This window comes from Thamnophis elegans, chromosome Z, assembly GCF_009769535.1.
Source record: "Thamnophis elegans isolate rThaEle1 chromosome Z, rThaEle1.pri, whole genome shotgun sequence".
NCBI lineage: Eukaryota > Metazoa > Chordata > Lepidosauria > Squamata > Colubridae > Thamnophis > Thamnophis elegans.
The window spans coordinates 6,169,453-6,194,595 of NC_045558.1; the positions used below are offsets into that span (position 1 = coordinate 6,169,453).

Consider the following 25,143-nt stretch of genomic DNA (forward strand, 5'->3'; position numbering starts at 1 on the left):
CATCAGTCGATTTCGTATGTTGCCCTTGATATTATTGAACTTGTTTGGGGTGCCGTGAACCAGGGCTGTGGAGTCGGCTGCTTCCAGCTCCACGTCCTCATCAACATGCCGCTCCAGCCCGCCCCTGCTATGAATATTCCTAGTGACGCGAGGGCGAAGAATATGAATATTCATAGCGGGGGCGGGCCGGAGCGGCATGTTGATGAGGACGTGGAGCTGGAAGCAGCAGACTCCACAGCCCTGCCGTGAACTGAGATAAGTGTGGTGCGGTCGTAACCGACAGTCCCAGGAGTAGACTCTCTGTGCCGGCCTGACTGGAGAGAGGCGCGCACTGTTCCCGCGCTCCTCTCCTGCGGGTCCTCCCTCGCCGCGCTGATGACGTGTGTGCGCACGGCACGCACGCCTTACCAGCAGCCCCTGCGCTCAGAAAGGGGCGGCGGCGATACAGTAAGTGAGTGTGGGCGGGGGAGATCACACAGATTCTTTCATCCTTGGCGGCCGTGCAGGAGCCGAGGATGAATCGCATGAAATCCTGTGCGTGTCACCCCAAATGGCTACGCGTGTCAGCACTGACACGCGTGTCATAGGTTCGCCATCACTGCTCTAAACAGTTGTAAGAAAATTAAGTATATGAGCCGAGGTAGCGCAGTGGTTAGAGTGCAGTACTGCAGGCCATTACAGCTGACTGCTATCTGCAGTTCGGCGGTTCAAATCTCACCGGCTCAAGGTTGACTCAGCCTTCCATCCTTCCGAGGTGGGTGAAATGAGGACCCGGATTGTTGTTGGGGGCAATATGCTGACTCTGTAAACCGCTTAGAGAGGGCTGAAAGCCCTATGAAGCGGTATATAAGTCTAACTGCTATTGCTATTGCTATTGCTATTGCTAAGTACTTTGTATATATAAGATACATGGTTAAAGCCAGTGGTGGAAGTCAGCTGGTTCTATCCGGTTTGGGTGAACTAGTAGCGGTAGCAGTGGGAGACTCCGTCATCACGTCCAGTTTTTGACGCTCTGCCCCTTCGTGCTCACATTTACGAACCGATAGCGAAGGTAAGTTGGTCAAGACTTTTATAAGCTCAACTCCTGACCCCTGAATTGGAGTTCAGATCCCTAGCCTTCTGGCTAAGATTTATGGGAGTTGTAGTCCTAACATCCAATGTGGAAGACAATTGTATTTGATCCTTGTTAATGCTTGGAGCAGAAGGATTCCTCCATGCACGAGTCCAAAATTTCCTTTGCTAAGCAAGACAGTTGTTAAGTGAGTTCTGCCCCATTTAATGATCTTTCTTGCCACAGTTGTTAAGCTAATCCCTGCAATTGTTAAATTAGTAACCCGGTTGTTAAATGAATCTGGCTTCCCCATCGACTTTGCTTGTCAGACGGTGGTAAAGGGAAAAGTGACCCAGGGACGCTGCAACCGTCATAAGTACAGGCCAGTTGTCAAGCGCCTGAATATTTGGTCCCATGACACAGGATATACGCAACCATTGCAAGTGTGAAAAACGGTCGCAATTCACTTTTTTCTGCACAGTTGTAACTTTGTACAGTTGCAAAATGAATGGTTGTAAGTGGAGGAATACTAAAGACATATTTATTTCCTTTTGCTGGTTTATTGTGAGTTAGTCATTCTTTTAAGCCTCGATTTGAAAACAAAGTTCACACAGAAAAGCTTGCATGCCCCATAAGAAGCGCCAGGCATGCAGGTCCTAGATCAAGGGTGTAAAATTCAATTTCATTGAAGGCTGCATCAGAGTTGTGTTTGACCTTGGGGGGGGGGCAGGTGTGGTCAGCTCAATGTCACTCATTGAGGCTCCGTTTTCAGCTGGGATGGCCTCCTGCAGCCTCTGCCACTAAAAACAGACGTTGCACAGCCTCCCTGAGCTCCGTTTTCACTGGCAGAGGGTTGCAGGAGGCCAAAGTGGCTGAAAACAGAGCTCAGGAGGGCCACGTGCAGCCCTCCCGAACTCTCCTTTCACTGGCAGAGGGGCTGCAGGAGGCCAATGTGGCTGAAAATGGAGCTTGGGAGGGCCACGTGCAGCCCTCCCGAACTCCGCTTTCACTGGCAGAGGGCTGCAGTGAATTTTCCCCATTTTACTACCTTTTTTGCCACCGTTGTTAAGAGAATCACTGCAGTTGTTACGTTAGTAACATGGTTGCAAAGTGAATTTGGATCCCCCATTGATTTTGCCTGCTAGAAACTGCAAGACGAGTCAATTGCCAAGCATCTGAATTGTGATCAACATTGTTTCTGCCAATCAAAGTCAATGGAGAATCCAGATTCACTTAACAACCATGTTAGTAACTGGATGCTGCAGTGGTCATAAGTTTTAAAACCAGACTTTGGTTAGTTAACTGCCTCCTGCATCCCACTGCCAGTGAAAACAGAGCTTGCATGGCCTCCCCGAGCTCCATTTTCACTGGCAGAGGGTGCAGGAGGCCATCGCGACCCAAAACGGAGCCCGGGAGGGCCACGCGCAGCTTTGCTGGCTGAGAAACTCTGGGAGTTGAAGTCCACAAGTCTTAACGCTGCCAAGGTTGGAGACCCTTGCTCTGGATCATCCATCTCACACTAACCTCTTCCCAGGTGTCCAGCAGCATGACATCTTCTTCATCCAAGTCATCCTGGCCAAAATCCACTATTTCAGTGATGATGAATCGGCCGGTTTGGTTGGAGCATTCAAACAAGCGAGCCTGATACTGAGGGACTCGTTCCTGGAACCTTTCGCGTCGCGGGAAGGAGAGAAAGGAGGAAAAAAAAAGAAAAGAAAGGTTGAAACAAATTTTATTTCCACATTCTGTGCTAGAAGAGACTCTTAGAAGAAAAGGAAGGAAGTCAGATTCTCAGCTCCCTGATTAAAAATGCTCATAGAGATTCCTTTTAAAATGTATTTTTTAACGGTACAAAAAATGCACAGTGCAATAGGGACCAGAATTTCCATGGCTAAGCAAGATGATTGTTAAGTGGCTTTCATCTGACATTATGAGGTTTTTTTTGCCACGGTTGTTAAGTGAATCGCATGGTTGTTAAGCAAACCTGGCTTCCCCCCATTGAATCTGTTTGCCAGAAGTGATTACATGACCCCGGGGCGCTAAGACTGTAATAAACACATCTTGGTGTAAGGTTTCCTAAAAATGCCCTAATTGATTCATGAGTCTCGAGCCAAGTTTCAATAAAAAAACTAGTCATTTATTACGACCATTAGAGGCAAGATCTTTTTGCTTTCAAATCTAAGCTTCATTTGATTTATGGCTGAACTTTCCTCCCCACTCCTCAGTCTGTGTCATAAATCACATTCCCCTATGAATTCTCCCATGCCAGCTGCAGTAATCTGAAATCCAACTTCAGCCAACAGTATGCGTTGAATGCACTGTCCCCCACTTTCTCTCACTATGACAACGTTGGGAGTGGACACCTGGTTACCAAGCCCACAAACTCTGATCATGTGAGCAATGGTTGTAATGGTTGTAAGTGTGAGGACTGGTCATAAAAGGGGTGGGATGTTGCCGGCATTACTGCTGATTCAATGCAAGAGCAATTTTGCTCTCCGCGCGTGTGTGCAGTTGCCCATAAATAGGTCTGCGCGTGCGCAGAACATTAGAAATGAAAAAAACACATGCTGCGCCGGCTCGGGAACTGATTCAGAGGTATGGCAGGCCTGGGTCGCTGCTGGTTCCAGTGACCCAGGCTGGCAAACCACTACCGATTTGGCTGAACTGGTCTGGTCCAGTAGGAACTCACCTCTGGGTCATATGTCACTTTTTTCAGTGGTAGTGTAACTTTGAATGATTGTAAGTTGAGGACTATTTATATTCTCTCTATGAGTGTCCTGAGACAAAGATACAGCCAGAAGTTCAGAAGGAGAGGAGGAGGATGAAGAGGAAGAAGGAGGAGGATTAACAGAAGATGCATTAACAGATTAACAGAGTTGGAAGGGACCTTGCTGGTTGGAAGGGTCATCTAGTCCAACCCTCTGCCCAAGCAAGAGGGGGAGGAGGACAAAGAGAAGGACAAAGAGGAGAAGGAGGAGGAGGAGGAGGAAGAAGAAGAGAAGGAGAAAGATGAAGAAGATAAGGACAAAGAGGATGAAGGAGGAGGAGCAAGAGGAGGGCAAAGAGGATGAAGAAGAGGAGGAGAAGGACAAAGAAGATAAAGAGGAAGAAGAGGAGGAGGAGGACAAAGAGAAGGACAAGAGGAAGAAGAGAGGAGAAGCAGGAGAAAGATGAAGAAGAGAAGAAGGACAAAGAGAAAGACAAAGAGGAAGAAGAGGAGGAGGAGGAGAAAGAGGAGGAGGAAGAAGAAGAGAAGGAGGAAGAGAAGGAGGAGGAGGGCAAAGAGAATGAAGAAGAGAACAAGAAGAACAAAGAGGAAGAAGAAGAGGAGGAGGAAGAAGAAGAGAAAAAAGAGAAGGAGGAAGATGAAGAAGAAGAGAAGGAGGAGGAGGAGGAAGACAACAACAGTGGGATCCTTGGTGCTCTTTGAACTTGGTTGCTTTCTTGCAGACATTTCATTACCAAATTAAGTCACATTATCAATGTTAGAAGGGAGTGGGGTTCATGGAGAAGAGGAGGAGGAGAAGAGAATGTGATGTGATCTTACCTCTTGTCACTGGCATAAGGCGCTTTGCCTCCAAGGGCAAACCAAAACTCAGCTGGTTCCTGTCCTTCCATAACGGTCTGTTTGTCCCACTTGGAGATGACATCGGCCACAGTCTTTGCCATCTCTCGCTCATCCCCACTGCAGCCCTAACAGAAAACCCAGGTCAAGGTGGATTTAGTCACTGCGCCCTCTTCCCAAAGCCCATCATCCTTTAAGGCAAGTGGATAATCGTCCTTCCAAAGCCACTCCTAGTTCCTTACACTTCCTGTAGCTCTCGGGTGTTCTCCCGAAAATGTGAGCAGACGCTTGCAAAATATGACAGAAGAACAGATGGACGTTCTCCTTATAGCTTCTAAATCACTACCTAGCTCTCCCCCATTGATACAAGAGAATTATAAAGCACATCAAAGAAGGACCTCTCATAGGTACCTATGGATTTGATTTTTCTTCCCTATGTGCAAAAGTTCCACAGATTAACAGAGCTGGAAGGAACCTTGTAGGTCATCTAGTCCAACCCCCACCCCCTCATCCAAGCAGGAGACTCTATACCATTTCTGACAGATGGCAGTCCAGTCTCTTCTTGAAAGCCTCCAATGATGAAGCTCCCACAACCTCCAAAGGCAACTTCTATTCCATGGGTTGATTGTTCTCACCGTCAGAAAAAATCCTCCTTATTCTTCAGCTTCAATCTCTCCTGGGTCAGTTTTCATCCATTGTTCCTTGTCTGGCCTTTAGGTGCTTTGGAAAATAGCTTGACCCCATTCCTCTCTGGGGCAACCCCTCGAATATTGCAACAATGCTATCATGTCTCACCTGCCACATCGTACTTGGTAAAGGTCTCGGTAAATGGGAGAACTAAAGTGCACATTTCCCATTTTTTAAAAAATGGCAGAAGATATAAGATTGTTTTGTTATTGGAAAGACACAGGTTGACAGATGGAAGAATATAACTTAAAACTAGTTAAACTTAGTGAAATGTAGTGATAATAGATATAATTAAATAAATAATTGATAATGATAATAATGTATACAATGTGTAGTGTTATGATAAGTAATAATTGGATATGACTATTGAATGATACCCATGAAAGGAAAATTAGAAATCCTTTTGGATTATATATAAAGTTTAATAAAAAAGAATTAAGTTAGATACAGTTAGGTTTTGATTATTAGGGGGGAAATGTTAAGATACAGGATATAGTCAAACAAAGGAGGGATAATGATGACAACCTATATTTATGTATGAGTATAATATAAGGAAACCAGATGAAAATTGCTAACAGTGATTTGGAAAGGAGGATTAGGAAAGTTTGTTATTAAATATTATGGATGTTTAGCTAGAACAGGACATAAGGATTCAGTGTTATTGAAGGGTTTTAGAAATATTAAATGAAATTCCAGTATGTGGTTATGTATTAACTCTTGGTATATTTTATGATGAAGGACGTTTAAATAATTATAGTCAAATAAAAATGGAGGTATAAGGGTAATGAGTTAAAATACTTGAGTTAATATGAATTATGTTTGATGACTGTGGAAGAGATGCACGAAAACCTTTTGTAACCAACTGATACACTTTCTACAGTATGCAAGAAGGAAGATTTTACGCCTTGTGTTTGTTTTGAAAATAAAAATAAATTCTATTCAAAAAAAATCAAACTGACTTGTTTCCGGCCAGAGGATTTGACAGATATGTTCAACAACAACAAAGAATGTGACTGGCATAGTTCCTTACCACTTTGAGATAGCTTAAAGTCAAAACTGTAGCTTACCTTCTAAACATGCTTTAAAATAGTTTTCAAAAATTCAAACCGCTCTTTCCCCGTGCAAGAAAGATAAAAATTCATAGATGAACCATAAGGATTGCCATTTATAGATAATTAAGGGTAATGTAATCCAAGATATGGAAAAATGGAGCGGGAACATGAGATATACTTACAATGGGAAACTATTGAGATTTAAAGACAGAATCACAAGGTGGGGGCATGTAACCAGGTCTGCATCTCGGCCAAAATGAGGCAGGGCGGGGGGTTAAAAGAATAATGACTATATATGTATACTTTGTTTTCTCTCTTTAAAAAAGAAGAAGAAGATATTGTCAGGCCTTTTATATCCCTTTTAGAATTTTGGCCTGCCACACTTTCTCTTATTTCATTATGCTTTTCCATTAATGTAGTAGTTGGGAGGGGGGAATAGAAAGGAGTAGGATTGTGGAATGTTGTCATTCTTTTCTAGAAGACCAAGGTCATCTTTTGTCTCCGCAGTTTTACACCTGACCGGAAGCAGCTGGGTGGAGATGCCAGCGTGGAAGAAGATGATGGATTTGTGGGTGTAGGGACAAGATCATGAACTTTTAACTGGGTGGAATCCCAGGAAGCTCTTTAGAATTGGGATTCCACAGATGTGCTAAGATGTCTGATTTATTAAATTGGAACTTTAAGGATCATTTTGCCTTGGACTTTGATTTAATTCTACATGATACTTGGAACACTGACAGATATATGTTAAAATTAAATATGTATATTGAAAAGGAATTATAAATACCATCAACATAAAATGGAGCTTGCTCAGAAGCTGAAATACACCAAGTAAATGAGAGGAAGAGTGTGAAGTAGAGGAGAGAGGTAAGGGAAGAAGAGAGGGATAGGAGAGAGGGTGGGGGGAAGAGGAGGAGAGAAAGGAGGAGTGGAAAGGGGAGAGAGGAGAAAGAAAGAGGAAAGGGAAGTAGAGAAGGGAAAGATGACAGAGGGAAGAAAGGAGGTAGGGAGGGGGAGGAGAGAGGGAGAAGAAAGTGATGGATAAAAATATGGTGTATGGAGAGCAGAAGAGCCAATAATTGCTTTTGGGAGTTAATGGTAAGACTAATTGATGCAAACAATACGATGTTGGCTATGTAATAGCATACATGTGGTTGTATGTTATGAAAATGGAAAAAGAAACCTTTAAAAAAATTCATAGATGATAAGTTTCCTACCAACTTACATCATCAACTATTCAGCATTGTCCTATAATGCAGGAGCCCCCAAATCCAGGGCTGCGCACTGGTACTCAGTTAGGAACTGAGTGGTTTTTTTAAAAAATAAAATTTTTATTTATTTATTTATTTATTTCCAAAACAAACATATGTTGTAAAAAGTATATCAGCTGGTTACAAAAAGCTTTTGTGCATCTCTTCCACCGTCATCAAATATAATTCATATTAATTCAAATATCTTAACTCAAATATTTACTATATTAACATCATCATACCTCCACTTTTATTTCCAGCTCCAACGGTCCTTGGAGGAAGCTAGTTACCTTGACCTCTTCCAGTCTGGCTTCAGACCTGGTTACAGCACAGAGACCGCTTTGGTTGCATTGACCGATGATCTCTGGAGAGCCAGAGATGGAGGCCATGCGTCCATCCTGGTTCTCCTTGACCTCTCGACGGCTTTCGATACCATCGACCATGGTATCCTTCTGCGACGACTGCGGGAGGTGGGGGTGGGAGGCACTGTTTTGCAGTGGTTCTCCTCCTACCTCTCGGACAGGTCGCAGTCGGTGTTGGTCGGGGGGAAGAGATCGTCCCTGAGGCCCCTAACATATGGGGTGCCACAGGGTTCGGTCTTATCCCCCCTACTATTCAACATATACATGAAACCGCTGGGCGAGATCATTCGGAGGCACGGGATAAGATACCATCAATATGCGGACGATACTCAATTGTATCTGTCCGCCCCGTGCCAACTCAATGAAGCGGTGGACGTGATGAGCCGGGGCCTTGAGGCCGTTAGGAACTGGATGAGCGTTAACAAACTGGTACTCAACCCAGACAAGACCGAGTGGCTGTTGTGTTTTCCTCCCAACAATTTGGCCAGTGTTCCACCGCTCAGGCTGTGGGGTCAAATTTTACACCCCTCAGATAGGGTTCGTAACTTAGAAGTCCTCCTGGACCCACAGCTGACTTTCGACCATCATTTGTCAGCTGTGACCAGGGGGGCATTTGCCCAGGTTCGCCTGGTCCGCCAGTTACGACCCTACCTGAACCAGGAGGCCCTCGCAACAGTCACTCGAGCCCTTGTGATCTCTAGGCTGGAATACTGCAATTTGCTCTACATGGGGCTGCCCTTGAAGTGCATCTGGCGACTGCAGTTAGTTCAGAATGCAGCTGCGCAAGTGATAGTGGGCGCACCGCGGTTTGCCCACATAACACCCATCCTCCGCGAGCTGCACTGGCTACCTGTTGATCTCCGGGTGCGCTTCAGGTTACTAATGACCACCTATAAAGCTCTCCATGGTAGTGGATCTGAGTACTTGAGAGACCGCCTCCTGCCGATTACCTCCCTCAGACCAATTAGATCGCACAGACTGGGCCTCCTCCGAATTCCATCCGCCAGTCAATGTCGACTGGCGACTACGCGGAGGAGAGCCTTTTCTGTAGCAGCTCCGACCCTGTGGAACGACCTCCCCGTCGAGATTCGCACCCTCACCACCGTACAGACCTTCCGCACAGCCCTCAAGAACTGGCTATCCCGTCAGGCCTGGGGATAAGTTCCTAACTCGCCCCACCTGAGTGTTGAATGTTGAATGCAAGTTGTGTTTTTATTGTCTTATTTTATTCACCTACTGTTTTTGTTTTTGTATTTGCACCCCCCCCCCCTTTTTGATTGTAAGCCGCCCTGAGTCCCCTCATGGAAAAGGGCGGCCTATAAATTCCAATAAAATACTAAAAAAATACTAAAAAAAATATTTGACTACAGTTATTTAAACATCCTTCATCCTTAAATATACCAAGATTCAACCCATAACCACATGCTGGCATTTCATTTACTTATTTGTAAAATCCTCCATTAACATTAAGTCCTCGTATCCTGTTTTAGCAAAACATCCATAATATTTAATACCAAAGTTTTCTAATCCTCCATGTATATAATTTATTATCATTATCCTTTCTTTATTTAACTATATCCTATATCATAGCATTTCCCCCCCTATTAGTTAAAATTTAACTGTATATAGTTTTGTTGGAACTGAGCGGTGGAAGCAGTGGTGGTATTCAGCTGGTCTGGAACGGTTTCTAAGCCATGTGCATGTGTGCGAGCCGCGCGTGCAAGCAAAGCACATGCATGGAAGGCCGCACACATGCATGGAAGGCCGCACACATGCATGGAAGGCCGGTGGTATACTGTAATTATGTGAAACCCACCTCTGCGAACAAGCGAAGCAAATCTTCATCTGTGCAAAAATGGCATCTTGGCACAGCACAAAACCACCACCCCCCTTTCCAACTGCAATTACAGCTACAATTGAGCCCAACATTTCTGTTGCTGAGTGAGACAGTTGTTAAGTGAATCTTTCCCCATTTTACAACCTTTCTTGCCATTGTTGTTAAGAGAATCACTGCAGCTGTTAAGTTAGTAACATGGTTGTTAAGTGAATCTGGGTCCCCCATTGAGTTTGCTTGCCAGAAAATGCAAATGTCATAAATGCAAGTCAGTTGCCCATTGATCAGAATTCAGATGGTTGGCAATTGACTCGTATTTATGACATTTGCAGTTTCTGGCGAACAAAAGTCAATGTGGAATCCAGATTCATTTAAACAACCATGTTACTAACTGGATGCTGCAGTGGTCGTAGGTATGAAAACCAGCCATAAGTCAATTAACGGCTGTAAACCTAGGACTACCTACATCTGGATGCTCCTTCACAGACTGCCCCTTGCAAGCAGAAAGCTAGTGCTTCAAGATCATACTTTGCTAGCGATGAGCCAGATATCTTGAAAAACTAATTTTCCATAGCCATACGTGTCTTTGATGTTTTGCAAGCGAGGCAGGTACAAATATCTTCATAATTACTGGAAGCCAAACAAAATCCAGTAATGAGATCAATTAACCCACAGCCTTATCAACTTTAATAATTATATGTTTGATAGATACGCAGCCTGTTGGAACTAGTATCCTCCTTGAAAATAATACCTCTTTTTAATCTTGTCCACAGGGGGGGAAAGATACCTTGAGGGAATGAAGGTGTAGTGCTCTTTTCTCTCTCTTCTCTTTTCAAGGTATTTTATTTTGTTCGTACAGACCATGCCCATGATGGTGAACCTATGGCACGCTTGCCACAGGTGGCACATGGAGCCCTGTCTGCAGGCATGAGAGCCATCGCCCCAGCTGAGCTCCACTCCACACGCGTGTGCACCTCCAGCCGCCCAGCTGATTTTGGGGCCTCTGTCACACATGCGGGGGATGTGAACACATGTGGAGGGCAGCGGGGGGGGGGTGTCACATGCGCATGTGCGGGGGAACACAGGAGTGTGTAGCATGCCCCCTGTCTTGTGCATCATTTCTGGTCCCAGGGGGCTTCAGGGAGGCCTGCTAGTCCCAAAACGGAGTGCGGGGGGATGCACATGCACAGGGGAGTGGGGCGCATGTGTGTGACATGTGTGCATTGCACTATGGATGTGGGCATATGTGTGCGCTATCGTGTGTATGCGCACTTTTGGCACACGAGGGCAAAAAGGTTAGGCATCACTGGACTACGCCATGAATTCATAAGGAATTAGTTCCGGCAACTCTGGCTTTTCTTTGCCATTGGGGGGCTTCTCTTGGAGGGGCAGGCTGGCATTTTAACTAAAACCAAGTTTCCTTTCCCTTTGCTTCCTTTCCCTCCCTTTCATTGCAAAAAACTCTCTTTGCTCCTAGGATGCTTAACGTGTTCAAGGCGCACATTGATTCTCTTTGCAAGGATCTTGCCTGTAACCTTCTTGTTCACAATAATGCCCACAGCATGCTGAGTAATGTTATATACCCATGATGGCAAACCTATGGCACGCCTGCCACAGGGGGCACGCAGAGCCATTCCTGAAGGCACGCGAGGCATTGCCCGGGCCAGCTCCAGCGCGCATGCGGGCGTTGGCGAGCTTATTTTCGGCCTTTATTTTCAGCCATTTTTCTCTCTCTGGAAGGGCAAAAAAACCACCCAATGTGCAAACCGGAAGTCTGTTCCAGAACTTCCGGTTTGCCCGTCGGGCCGTTTTATTCCCCCACACGGAGGCTGCAGGGGGCAAAAACCATCCCAATACGCCTCCCGGAAGTCCGGAAGCTTCAGTGAGGCCTGCATGCATACGTGCAGGATTGCTGGGGGTTATACGGGCATGTGTGTGTGTGGGATGGACGCATGTGCGGGGCAAAGCATTGCACTATGGGTGTGGGCACATCACACGTGACACACACACACACACACGCGACCCCCGCTTTTGGCACACCTCAACAAAAAGATTTGCCATCACTGTTATATACTCTTTCGGTCTTGCCATGGTAACATTTGTGGGTTATGCCTTTTTGAACTGTCCCCGTGCCCTTAATACCCACAATATCAGCCTTCTTCTAGATTTGCATGTAGGAAGCAAGATGTCGCCTGCCATGTTTGCGAAAGGGTTTTTGAGAACATATAACACGTCCCTCTCCTCTTTCCCTTTGTGTTTGTCATCTTGAGCGATGGCGTCCACAGGCCAAAAACAAAAAACCCAGGTATAGCACTCTTAATTCATTTACCTTTCCACACCACAGGTAACACACTTGGTTGGTCTTGAGAAGAAAGACATCGTTGGAGTTGAGAGAGGATGCTCGGGCCGGGACCTCAACCGTTTTGGTGTTGAATTCATTGGTCCCTCTCACTTGGAAGAGCTGGACACCTGCTTCGGGCTCTGCCTTCTCACCACGACTGACGCCTCCCTAGAAAAGTCAACCCGATGATGAATAGCAATAGCAATAGCAGTTAGACTTATATACCGCTTCATAAGGCTTTCAGCCCTCTCTAAGCGGTTTACAGAGTCAGCATATTGTCCCCAACAACAATCTGGGTCCTCATTTTACCCACCTCGGAAGGATGGAAGGCTGAGTCAACCTTGAGCCGGTGAGATTAGAACCGCCGAACTGCAGATAACAGTCAGCTGAAGTGGCCTGGAGTACTGCACCCTAACCACTGCACCACCTCGGCTCTTCTGATGAAATATGGTGACCCACAACCAAACATTGTAAGTGCCGAAAAGATGGATGCTGTACGATGCTTTCCCCCAACGAGATGGAAACGGGAGTGTTGTAAATCAGAGGTGGGGAACTAATCCCCGTTTTATGACTTGTGGATTTCAACTCCCAGAATTCCATGCGGGCTCAGGTATTCTGGGAGTTGAAGTCCACAAGTCATAAAAGGTCCATAGTTCCACACAGCTGTGATGAACTCCATCCCACGAGGCAAAGGAAATCCCTAAGAGAGACCATTCTGATCAACATCTGCATAGCTTCAAGCCACAAGGTTGAGGAACACCGGTATCCCCAATAAGCTGTTGCTTCCTACCCAACAAAGTAAACAAGATCAGTCACCTTATTCCCAGCAACAAAACAGCATCTATGTAAATGACAGGATACGCCATCCACATGTTTTGGGCAACAGTGTAGGAAGTTAAAACCCACCCCTCTCCTAGAAAAATGAAATATCCTGGGGAATATTTAAAAAGGCAGAATATTATATTTCCCTGGATGAGAAAAGGGAGAAACATGTTTTAAGGACAAGGTAGCTCCTTGCGGCTCCCTGCCCCCTCCCCACCTTTGTCAAAGAGCCATTAAAACCTGAACTAGTCTGTTCTACATAACAAAGGTGAGATTAGCCTACATAAACTCACCACAAGGCACCTGGGAAAATTACATCAGCCAGCAAGGCATTCAAATTTGGACTCAAAGCACAGCCTAGAGAGTTGCCCCTGCATGGCCCCACAGGAATCTGACAACCAATCAGAATACAAGATCAAGATCAAAGGACAGAGAGGGCATGAAGCCAGGGACTTTCAGGATCTCTGCCTCTTATTTTCTTCTTCACCCAACATCTGGAAGCATCTGATCCCCCTTTTTTCTGTTCAGGAGTTCAATGTCCACCATTAAACCATCTTTCCAAGCAGCCTCCATGTTTCCAGTGTCTTTTCCCCCCACTTGGAACTGAACCCAGATGGGACATTTCTTCCAACCATAGTCTACCAGAGATGAAAAGAGAAGCAAAGGAAGGCTCATCTTCTGTAACACGAAGGTCTTGCAAAGACCGTTTGTACCTCATAAATGATCAAATTTCCTTTGAAGATAGCCAGGAAGTGACGGGGCTCCTTCCCCATTGTCACTCGGACCTGGACTGGCTCATCCCCATATTTCCTGTCCAGCTCCACAGCATTGATAGCGCAAGCCGTAACTTCGTCCACTGAAGCATGGCGGCCCTAGAGAGGAAGAGATTGAATTGGAACTCTCTTTTCCAAGGGCCAAAGAAGGAGCAAAAAAAATGGCCAGTTGTCCGGAGTTTGAGAATTGTCAGGAACACATAGAAGAAGTTAAGAAGATCCGCTGAATCGAGCCAAGGTCCATTACTGGCCAGCATTCAGTTTCTTCATCTAGATCAATGTTTCTCAACCTTGGCAACTTGAAGATGCCTGGACTTCAACTCCCAGAATTACCCAGCCAGGCTGGGGAATTCTGGGAGTTGAAGTCCAGGCATCTTCAAGTTGCCAAGGTTGAGAAACACTGATCTAGATGTTCCTTGATTGCTCCCAAGGAGAAAACCTTTGGTCCTTCAAACTAAGGAAGACCTATGACCACCATGATGGCGAACCTATGGTATGCATGCCATAGGACGCACTGCAGAGCCCTCTCTGCAGGCACCCGAGCCATCGCCCGGTTCCACTGCACATACACGCACACCTCTGCTGGCCAGATGATTTTTGGGTCTCTGCTGCTGATCGGGAGACACGCTCATATGCGCAGGGGCATAAGGGTCACTCACGTGGGGGGGGGACACACACATGGGGGTGGGGTTCAGCACCCTCCCACCCTGTGGCCCGTTTTTTGTCTCAGGAGGCTTCAGGGAGGCCTGCTAGGCCCAAAATGGGCTGTGGGGAGATGCAGTGACCCCCCACAGTCCATTTATGGTCTCAGGAGGCTTCAGGGAGGCCTGCTAGGCCCAAAATGGGCCGTGGGGAGGTGCAGAGCCCCCCACAGTCCAATTTTTGTCCTGGAAAGCTGCAGAGAGGCCTGCTAGGCCCAAAATGCTAGGCCCAAAACAGGCCGGGGGAGAGGTTGCGTGCTCATGCGCGGGAGGAGCATGGAGGAGTGTCACGCCCATATTGCATTAGCCATCACTGACCTATGAAGACACCTATTGGTCCTCTGGAACAGGCTGCCCCAAACTGGAGATAAACTCAAACTCTTCAAAACTCATCGACCTGACTTCTCTAAATTTACCATTATTGTCCTTTAAGGTCAGGGATCATCAACTTATCTCATGTCTAATTATGGTTAATTATGCGCTGAGTGAAGAAAAAAAACATTAGTCTTCAACTTTAGGGTCATTTATTTAATAACTATTCGGAGTTACGACAGTTGTAAAAAAGTTATTTACAACCCATCTTCAAAATTATGACTGTTGCACCATCTCGGTGGTGATGTGATGTAGGAATAGCAGTAGAGCACTGAGGATGGAGTCAAAAGAGGAACCAGCCTAGAATTTCTACATTGCCATAAACAGACCAAATCCCTTTTGAATTCTGCTAAACCTTACTTAGTGCTAAAAGAGAGCTATTCATTAGCTGACTAGATTCCGGCATGTGGAATAAATCAGTTTAATGTGTGGCCCCAATCATAACGTGATCATGGTTTGGGCAGTTGGCTCACGCTTATGATGTGAGTGTTTTGTGACCTTCACAGCTGGCTTCCAACAAGCAAAGTCAATGAGGGAAGCCAGATTTGCTAAACATATTTGCAATTTGTTCAATGACTGCAGTGATTTGCTTAAAAGCCCATAGTATAATACAGTTTGGTCACATGATAATTTGCTTAACAACCACATTACTTATCAACTGAAATTCTGGCCCCCAACTGAGATGCAAATTGGGGATTGTCTGTATTTTATTTTGCCTCTTCTAAATCTCTTTCCAATAAGAACTCAAGAGTAGCTTTGCTAGATCATACCAAATCATTTCTAGTCACCAACACGTGTATGGAAATTCTCAACCATCCAAGTTATGGGGTCCCCAAACTTGGCAACTTTTAAGACTTGTGGACTTCAATTCCCAGAATTCTCCAGCTGTTGAAGTCCACAAGTCTTAAAGTTGCCAAGTTTGGGGACCTCTGATCCAAGTCATGCTTGTCCCAAAGGTGTTTTTCCTTGAAGACATTCTGAAGATGCTTCTTGGATGAGAAGCAAAACATCTTCCAGGAAAAACAAAGTCCAGTTGTCTTTTTTTTTTAAGCACCTTTGAGATGTCCTATTTTAACATTTTGTTTCTCACAGTAACTACCCTGATGCTTCTGAGTGCTGGTAGGCAAGAAATGAAGGTGGACATCTATTTTCTTCCCACTAGTGTTCCTCTACATCCAGCATCTGGAGGCAGGTAACCCCTAAACTGGAGGTATTATGGGGTCTTCAACACTCATAGACCTCAACTGACCTGCCTGTTATGAATGTATCAATTGTCACCGTATCACTAGCCACATCTTGTGGTCCTGAACTCCATGAGTTGATTTTAAACTTTCTTTTGTCTATTCTCAATGTTCTCTCAAATGTCAACATATGACACCCACACCCACCCACCCACACAGTTGTGGGGTTTCAAAAAGGAATGGAAAGCTTCACCTTGTACTATTCATTCAAGCTAGGCATGATTTTATGAGTAGAGAAAGAAACATGGATATATTTTGGCAAGAAGATAATTACCATATTTTTCAGAATATAAGACACACCTTTTTCCCTCAAAAAAGAGGGTGAAAATCTGGGTGCATCTTATACACTGAATACAGCATTTTTGGCCCCTTGAAACCCCACCCACTTCATCAAAATGGCCCTGAATAGTCTTTAGGAGGCTTTGAGGGTGCTCCTGGGGGCTGGGGAGGGCAGAAATGACCAAAAAATGGGCTTTTTTACTTATTTTTGCCCCCCCCCAGCCCCCAGGAGCACTCTAAAATCGTCTCTAAAAAGGCTATGCATGCCCTTTTTGGGGGGATGGGCCCGTTTTTGGGAGGTCTGCAGAGTGCAAAAACTTTTTTTTTAAATTTGCCTCTTCAAAATCTTGGTGCGTCTTATATTCCAAAAAATACGGCATGTCCCTTGGTATCAAGCATTAGCCAATTTGATTCTGACCAGAGCCTTGAATCCTGTGATCTCAGCTTTAAGCCGATCCCAAGACTGGTAACCATCTAAAAAATAGTAGACGAATATATCATCTGGGCTACAATCCTTCCACCATCACAACTATTTTTTTTACTTACCTGCCACATGTAGATAATGTAATGAGGTCGGCCTGACTTCGTGTAGGTGTACAAGACCAGGTAAGCGTCACCTCCATAAAACTGGCCATAAGTCTTGGGGTTAACGGGAACCATCTCGCAATTCTCAATCCGCCATACCTGAAACAAACCCCAGATGCAGTATTCACACAACATGAACAACAGGTGCATTCAAAACGGGCAATTATTACCAGACAAATGGCTAAAGAAGGAAGAATAGAATAGCAGAGTTGGAAGGGACCTTGGAGGTCTTCTAGTCCAACCCCCTGCCTAGGCAGGAACCCTACACCACTTCAGACAAATGGCTATCCAACATCTTCTTAAAGATTTCCAGTATTGGGGCATTCACAACTTCTGGAGGCAACTCCTGTTCCACTGATTAATTGTTCTAACTGTCAGGAAATTTCTCCTCAGTTCTAAGTTGCTTCTCCCATTGATTAGTTTCCACCCATTGCTTCTTGTTCTACCCTCAGGTGATTTGGATTGGACTTATTTGATCTCCCGCCTCATGATTTCCATCTGGCACCCAGCCCGTTCAAATAACTAACGTCTAATTATTTTTAGAGAAAACTATATTTTTACAGAGACACACAGTCCTTTCGGAATTGAAGTTCTTGGCGGAGGTGACCGACAGTCATAATCATGTCCAGCTGAATGAATTCAGAAGCCTTCGGTCAGCTGGGATTGAGGCCACATGGTCTTTTCTTGATACCGGAGTCTTTTCTAAAAGGAGGGAGCCCAACATCCCTCACGGGTGAGAATTGGTCCTCTGAACAGGACCTGGAAGTAGGAATATCCATCACCAGGTTGGTCTAGTGCAGTGATGGCAGACTTTTTCCACCTCGGGTGTCACCCCCATAACTTAATGCCCCCCTGTGCCGTTTCCCCTGCACATGCACACATGACCCCCCCCCCCTGCTGCCCCAAGCATGTGCGTACAGCTTTCTTGGAGCCTAGGGAGGGTGAAAACGGCTTCCTCCACCCCCTGGAGTCCCCCCAGAGGCCGGAAACGGCCCATTTTTTGACTTCTAGTGGGCCCACTAGGTCCGTTTTTCACCCTCCCCAGGCCCCAGAGGCTTGGGAAGGGTGAAAAATGGCCCAACACGCAAAGTGGAAGTTTGGGAACTGACTTCTGGGTTGCCCATTGGGCCGTTTTTCTCTTTCTGGAGGATTCAGGAGGCTTCCTTGAAGGTTCCGGAGGGCGAAAACAGCCCAACGCAAAAACCAGAAGTCCGTTCCCAAACTTCCAGTTTGCGTATTGGGTGGTTTTTCGCCCTCCAGTGGACAAAAAATGGCTGAAAATCAAGGCCGAATATCAGCTGGCCAGCTGGAGCTGACAGGCCAACATGGGTCCAGTGGTTAAGGCACCAGGCTGGAGACTAAGTGACTATGACAGTGGTGGGTTGCAGGCAGTACGGCCTGGTACAGGCATACCGGAGCCTGCCCGGAGCACCGGATACCATTCCGGTACAGTGCTCCGGAGGGTCCATCCGCCCTCCGGAGCGCCTTACCTGTCTTTTAAGGCTTCCACGCTTGCCGAGTACAGTGCCTGTGTGCCACTCCGCAGAGCAGCTGGAGCACCACGGATGCTCGTGGAGACGCTAAGGCGCATGCGCGCTGCACGCATCCATGTGAACGCTGCCGGGCTGATCCGGAACCCACCACTGGACTATGAGTTTAAGTCCCACCTTAGGCAGGAAAGCCAGCTGGGTGAATTTTTCGGGCACCAAACCAGGAAACCCACCCCCACCCCTCTTTCCATCTGTTGCTTCTCGTCCTGCCTTCAGGCGCTTTGGAGAACAAGTGGGCGTCCTATTCTTTGGGGCAGCTCCTCAGATATTGGGATATTGCTATCATGTCCTTGACTGTTTTCGATGCAGTACTTCTTGCCTTGCCTTGTAAGTTAAGGATATATCTATATCTGGGAGAGCGAAAAAGCTCTCCCACCTCCACTTTGCCAGAAGACTAATGAACGATGCCGCTGGCCTGGTGAACCTCCCTTAGGGTGTCCTGCTCTCAGGCTGGCCTCTTGCAAACAAAAACACTTTCTGGATTGCCCAGGAGAGCTGCAGTCCCAGAAGACCATCTTGGACCAAGGCCAAGGGGAAGGAGGATGCCAAAGGTGGAAAGAAACAGACTGGCAGCTGCTCAGCTTGTTAAATCAGACTACTGCAGAACATGCCAGATGTCAGATGGCCTCAGGGGAGAAGATGCCATATGGGTCATCCTGTCTAGCACACCCCCTTATGGGTAGTCCTTGACTTACAACAGTTCATTTAGTGACCCTCTGAAGTTGCAACGGAACTGAAAAACAAGTGATTTACGACTGTTTTTCATTATGTATGACCAGGGGTGAAATCCAGCAGGTTCTGACAGGCTCTGGAGAACCTGTAGTGGAAATTTTGAGTAGTTCGGAGAACCGGCAAATATCACCTCTGGCTTGCCCCAGAGTGGGGTGGGAATGGAGATTTTGCAATATCTTTTCCCCTGGAGTGGGGAGGGCATGGGGATTTTGCAGTATCCTTCCCCTGGAGTGGGGAGGGAATGGAGATTTTGCAGTATCCTTCCCCTGGAGTGGGGAGGGAATGGGGATTTTGCAGTATCCTTCCCCTGGAGTGGGGAGGGAATGGGGATTTTGCAGTATCCTTCCCCTGGAGTGGGGAGGAATGGGGATTTTGCAGTATCCTTCCCCTGGAGTGGGGTGGGAATGGGGATTTTGCAGTATCCTTCCCCTGGAGTGGGGAGGGAATGGGGATTTTGCAGTATCCTTCCCCTGGAGTGGGGAGGAATGGGGATTTTGCAGTATCCTTCCCCTGGAGTGGGGTGGGAATGGAGATTTTGCAGTATCCTTCCCCTGGAGTGGGGAGGGAATGGGGATTTTGCAGTATCCTTCCCCTGGAGTGGGGAGGGAATGGGGATTTTGCAGTATCCTTCCCCTGGAGTGGGGAGGGAATGGAGATTTTGCAGTATCCTTCCCCTGGAGTGGGGAGGGCATGGGGATTTTGCAGTATCCTTCCCCTGGAGTGGGGAGGGAATGGAGATTTTGCAGTATCCTTCCCCTGGAGTGGAGAGGGAATGGGGATTTTGCAGTATCTTCCCCTGGAGTGGGGAGGGCATGAGAATTTACAACATCCTTCCCCTGGAGTGGGGAGGGAATGGGGATTTTGCAGTATCCTTCTCCTGCCACGCCCACCAAGTATGATGGTTGCAGTGGCCGGGGAATTCTGGGCGTTGAAGTCCTCCAGGCTTAAAGTTGTCAAGGTTAGAGACTTAGAATGTACTCTGTAGAGATTAATTTTCTTTGTCATGAATCTTTTTGTTTAAAAACTTATTTTATATATAAGGTTATCATAAATAATTATAATTAATTATAATAGGCTACAGTTCCCATTGTCATTTTGTTCTGTTATTCTTGTCAGTCATATTCCCTAATAAATAAATGATCACAGTTTTTTAAGTTAATGGTACAGAACAGTTATTTCTTCTAAAAGGCAAAAACATTATAAATGATCCTTGACTTACAGCATTTCATTTAGTGACTGTTCATTTGTGACCATTGCATATTAAAAAATGGGACTTACAACCACTCCTTGCACTTACTGTAGGGAAAGCGGGATTCACTTAAGGACCGCATGGTTCACATAACAAAAAGGTCACAAAATTTGATTGCAACTCATTTCGCAAGAGCCTGGCTTAACAACAGAAGTTCTGCTGTCGTGGTTGTAAGTCAAGAACTTTAAATATCCCACCTCAATTTTCCCAGAGGCATCGTCGGCCATTCTCTCTTCAGCGGCCACTTCTGGTGACATGTACAATTGAGTGATGTCAAATTTCACTTGGTCTATTTTGGCTGCACATAAGACAAGAATACACAACTTCAACAAAGCAGGCCCTTGGAAAATTTTCTTTCTCTTTTAATTAAACATTTTTATTGTTTTATATCACAAATTCGATTTCTGTATTGAACGGTGTGTTTTCTAGGTGTCCAATGTGTTAAAATATAAACATCATCATAATCATTATAATCTTGTACCTGTAAACATATTATGCGATAATATCAATCATTATTGAAAAGTATAAGGTAAAGGTTCCCCCTAGAACATTGTATGTGCTAGTCGTTCCTTACTCTAGGGGGCGGGGTTCATCTCCATTTCAAAGCCGAAGAGCCAGCGCTGTCCGAAAATGTCTCCGTGGTCATGTGGCTGGCATGACTCAATGCCGAAGGCGCACAGAACACTGTTCCTTCCCACCAAAGGTGGTTCCTATTTTTCTACATACATTTTTACGTGCTTTCGAATTGCTAAGTTGGCAGAAGCTGGGATAAGTAATGGGAGCTCACACCTTTACGCGGCGCTAGGGATTCGAACTGCTGAACTGCCAACCTTTCTGATCAACAAGCTCAGGCATCTTAGCCACTGAGCCACCATGTCACTTCATTGAAAAGTATACTATCTTCCATTATAATATCAATTACCCTTATTTTTCAGAGTCTCCCCCCTAAAAAAGAATGAAAATTTGGGTGCGTCTTATACACTAAATGTAGCTCCACCCGCCCACCCACCAGCCCCAAACCTTTGGCCTCTGCCTCCCAGCAATTTACCTCCTTGCAGCAAAGTGGAGCTTGTGGAGGCTTCAATAGTCTATAATAATCCCTGCAGCCTGAAACAGCTGATGATGGGAGAAATTGAAAGTGAAACTTGCTGTTTGCTCCACTTGGCAAATTGCTGGGAGGCAGATTCTTTTTTCTTGTGCTAATCAGACTGTTTGCTGTTTGCTGCAAGGAGGGAAGTCAATAACAATAAATGCCTATAGAATGCTCAAATTGTTAGACTTATTTTTTAAAGACTGCTTTATTATTGTTCTAGAAAGCTTAACAAAATGAAGAAGCTTTTTAAAATAAATGCTTAATCTGAAGAGGCCCAGTGCTATTGTATCTTCTTTTAAATGGCAAAGACTAACTATACTCCCAGAAAGCACATCAATTTTAACAATTCATCTCCACCCTAGGAGCCTTCCAGGCAGAAAACCATCTGTCTTCCAGTTAGTCTGTCTGCATCTATCTATCTATCTATCTATCTATCTATCTATCTATCTATCTATCTATCTATCTATCTATCTATCTATCTATCTATCTATCTATCTATCTATCTATCTATCTATCTATCTCTCTATCTATCTCTCTATCTATCGATCTATCAATCGATCTATCATCTATCTCTATCACCATGTTTTTCCCCTTTTCACTTTGGTCATGGATCTGCCTATCTCTATCAAGATCACCTTCCTTAAGGCTCGGGGGTGGGCTGGGGAGGCACCAAATGCCTCCTTTGATGTTCCCCTTCCCGATTCTCTCTGCTGGGTTGACTCTTTAAAAATTGGGAAGGTGGCCATGTTCTTTTCTGCTATGTTTTTTTGCTTTTCAACATCCCAGTTTAGTCCACAGTTGTGGAAGTGGTCTCCAACCTTTGTGGATTGGCGGCCCAGCTTTTTTTTGCGGGGGGGGGGGGGAGAAAGGGAATCTGGGCTACATGAGTGGCAGACTGGCACACATTTGTGTGTGTGTGTGTGTGTGTGTGTGTGTGTGTGTGTGTGTGTGTGTGTGTGTGTAGAGCTCCATTCACAGAAGAGGGAATAGAAGACTTCGGGGTGCCATTCACACAAGTGGATCTGTACATGTATATCTGCCAACCTCTTTCATGGGACAGTTCCAAATAGACCACGGCCCAGTAAGGGGCCAAAGCCAGGGGGTTGGGGACCCCCTTTCTATAGGATTTCCTGGTCATCCCCGCCCTATATAAACTAGGCCCTGATGAGCTTTTGCAAGATCAGCCCAGATTGGCTGATGCTATCATTTGCTGGAGCAAAACCATGGCATTGGGAGAAAATCCCCTCCCCCTCTCCCCCATGGGGATTAAAATAAATGTCAGGTGTGGAGTGGGTTAGGACCTTCCTCCATCTCACCAATTTTGCCGAGAGAGTAGGCTTTGCCAAGGCCTTGGGTGGCGTATTTGTCCATCCACTTCTGGAAAAGCTGTTTAAACATGGCGGATTCTGCTCCATCATTTACGACTTCTACGTTCGTAGACGAAGGGTAACCTTTGGCTTGGATGAAGCCCTAGGAAGATTCCAACCCAGAGATAGGGGGGAGAGAGAGAGAAAAGAGAGAGTGGAGAGAAAGAGAGAGAGAAAAGAGAGAGAGAAGAAAGAGAAAAGAGAGAGAGAGAAGAGAGAGGGGGAGAGAGAAAGAGTAAAGAGAGAGAGAAGAAAGAAAGAGAGAGGGAGGGAAAGAGAGAGAGAAGAGAGAAGAAAAAGGGAGGGAGAGAGAAAGAGGAGAGAAAAAAGAGAAAAAAGAGGGGGAGAGAGAAAGAGAAAAGAGAGAGAAGAAAGAAAGAGAGGGAGGGAAAGAGAAGAGAGAAAAGAAAGGGGGAGAGAGAAAGAGAAAAGAAAGAAGAAAGAGAGGAAGGAAAAGAGAAAGAAAAGAGAGAGTAGAGAAAGCGAGAGAGAGGAGAGAGAAAAGAGAGAAGAAAGAGAAAAGAAAGAGTGGGAGAGGGGGGTTATTAATTTATTAACTGCAATGATTCACTTAACAACTGTGCCAAGAATGGTAATAAAATACGACAAAATTCACTTAACAAACCAACTTACAACAGAATCTAGACTCGGTTGTGGTCGTAAGCCAAGGACTATCTGTACTTGCTATGCTCTTATCCTCCTTACAAACCTGTGAGGTAGGCCCCAGGAGAGAATCATTATTTCCATGAGCAGAAATTCAAATTCAATGCTCCATGTTACACGCATAAAGTTATTTCCGTCCTCTCCCTGACAAATCTCCAGTAATTGCATTTGTCTGATTTCTACCTGCATATTTCTGCTGATTCACATGCTAATTTTTTTAAAAAAAATGTAGAATACAAATTAATACGTTTCTTAAGAGTATTTCAGCATATCACTTACCACTGCCCGACTAAAAGCAGCATTTTTTTCTTCCTTGCTGGACTCTCTTCCTCTCCAGACATAGATTTTCAAACCTCCCTGGTCTATAATGTGACAATCCTAGAGAAGGAGAAGGGGAAGAAGGAAGAAGAAGGGAGACAGGAAGAGATAAGAGAAGATGGACATGGAGGAGAAGGAGATAGTCAATGAGAAGAGGAGAAGGATAAGATAAACAATGAGGAGAAAGAGAAGAAAAAGATAGACAAGAAGGAGAAATTGACAAAGGAGAAAGTGATATGAGAAGACGAAAACAGAGGAGAAAATGAACAAGGAGAAGATAAACGAGGAGGAGGAGGAAAAAGACAATGAGAAGGAGGAGGAGAAGGAGAAGATAGATAAAGAGGAGAAGGAAAAGGAGAAGATTGACAAAGTGAACAAGAAGAAATAAATAATGTGTAGAAGAAAACAAGGAAGGAGAAGATGGACAAGGAGAAGATAAATGAGGAGGAGGAGGAGGAGGAAAAAGACAATGAGAAGAAGGAGGAGAAGACAGATAAAGAGGAGAAAGAGAAGAAGAAGATTGACAAAGCAAACAATTAGAAGTAGATAGACAATGTGAAGAAAAAAACAGGGAAGGAGAAGATAAACAAAGGAGAGAAAAAGAAGGCAATAGACAAGGAAGAGAAGAAGAAGATAGGCACGCAGGAAAAGATTCACCAGAAGGACAAGGAGAAGGTGATAGACAATGGGGAGGAGGAGAAGATTGACAAGGAAGAGAAGAAGATAGACAAGTGGGAGGAGGAGAAGAAGGTTGACAAAGCGAACAAGGAGAAGTAGATAGACCACGAGCAGAAGAAAACAGGGAAGGAGAAGATAAACAAAGAGGAGGGAAAAAAAGAGATAGACAAAGAAGATAAGATTGACCAGGAGGACAAGGGGAAGTAAAGAGATAGACAATGAGAAGAAAGAGGAGGAGGAGATAGACAAGGAGGAGGAGGAAGAGAAAGAAAAGGGGGGGGGGAAACAGATAAGGGAAGGGAAAAGGAGGGGAAGGAAAGGGGAGAAAAATAACACAGGATTTCAGCCAAAGATTCCCAGATCAGAACTGATCTCTTTTACATTGAAATGTCCCTTCTGTGGAGCAGCCGAGCCAAACAATACCAGCTCAGCGGTGGCATCTCTTCTTTACCTCGTGACTCAGGAGGTCTTGAGTGAGAGGCCGGGTTGCAATTTCTTGAACCACGAGATCTTTGCCATTTTCATACACACTGCAGGTAGAAACGGGCAATGTAAATATTTAGGTTTAGTTTAGGTTT

General features: G+C 45.4%; 1 protein-coding gene and 1 pseudogene across 1 annotated transcript in view; both read right to left on the reverse strand.

Moving 5' to 3' along the window:
• Positions 1–25,143, reverse strand: part of VILL (villin like) — a 73,102-nt gene that overhangs the window by 9,711 nt on the left and 38,248 nt on the right. The window contains exons 8-16 of the mRNA XM_032234631.1: positions 25,017–25,095; positions 23,849–23,947; positions 22,856–23,009; positions 20,644–20,744; positions 16,877–17,014; positions 13,678–13,836; positions 12,131–12,310; positions 4,599–4,744; positions 2,576–2,720 (exon numbers count right to left, since the gene is read on the reverse strand). Of these exons, the coding sequence (XP_032090522.1) occupies positions 2,576–2,720; positions 4,599–4,744; positions 12,131–12,310; positions 13,678–13,836; positions 16,877–17,014; positions 20,644–20,744; positions 22,856–23,009; positions 23,849–23,947; positions 25,017–25,095 (1,201 nt within the window). The remainder of the gene's footprint in view (positions 1–2,575; positions 2,721–4,598; positions 4,745–12,130; positions 12,311–13,677; positions 13,837–16,876; positions 17,015–20,643; positions 20,745–22,855; positions 23,010–23,848; positions 23,948–25,016; positions 25,096–25,143) is intronic.
• On the reverse strand, positions 11,113–12,065 carry LOC116520439 (annotated as a pseudogene).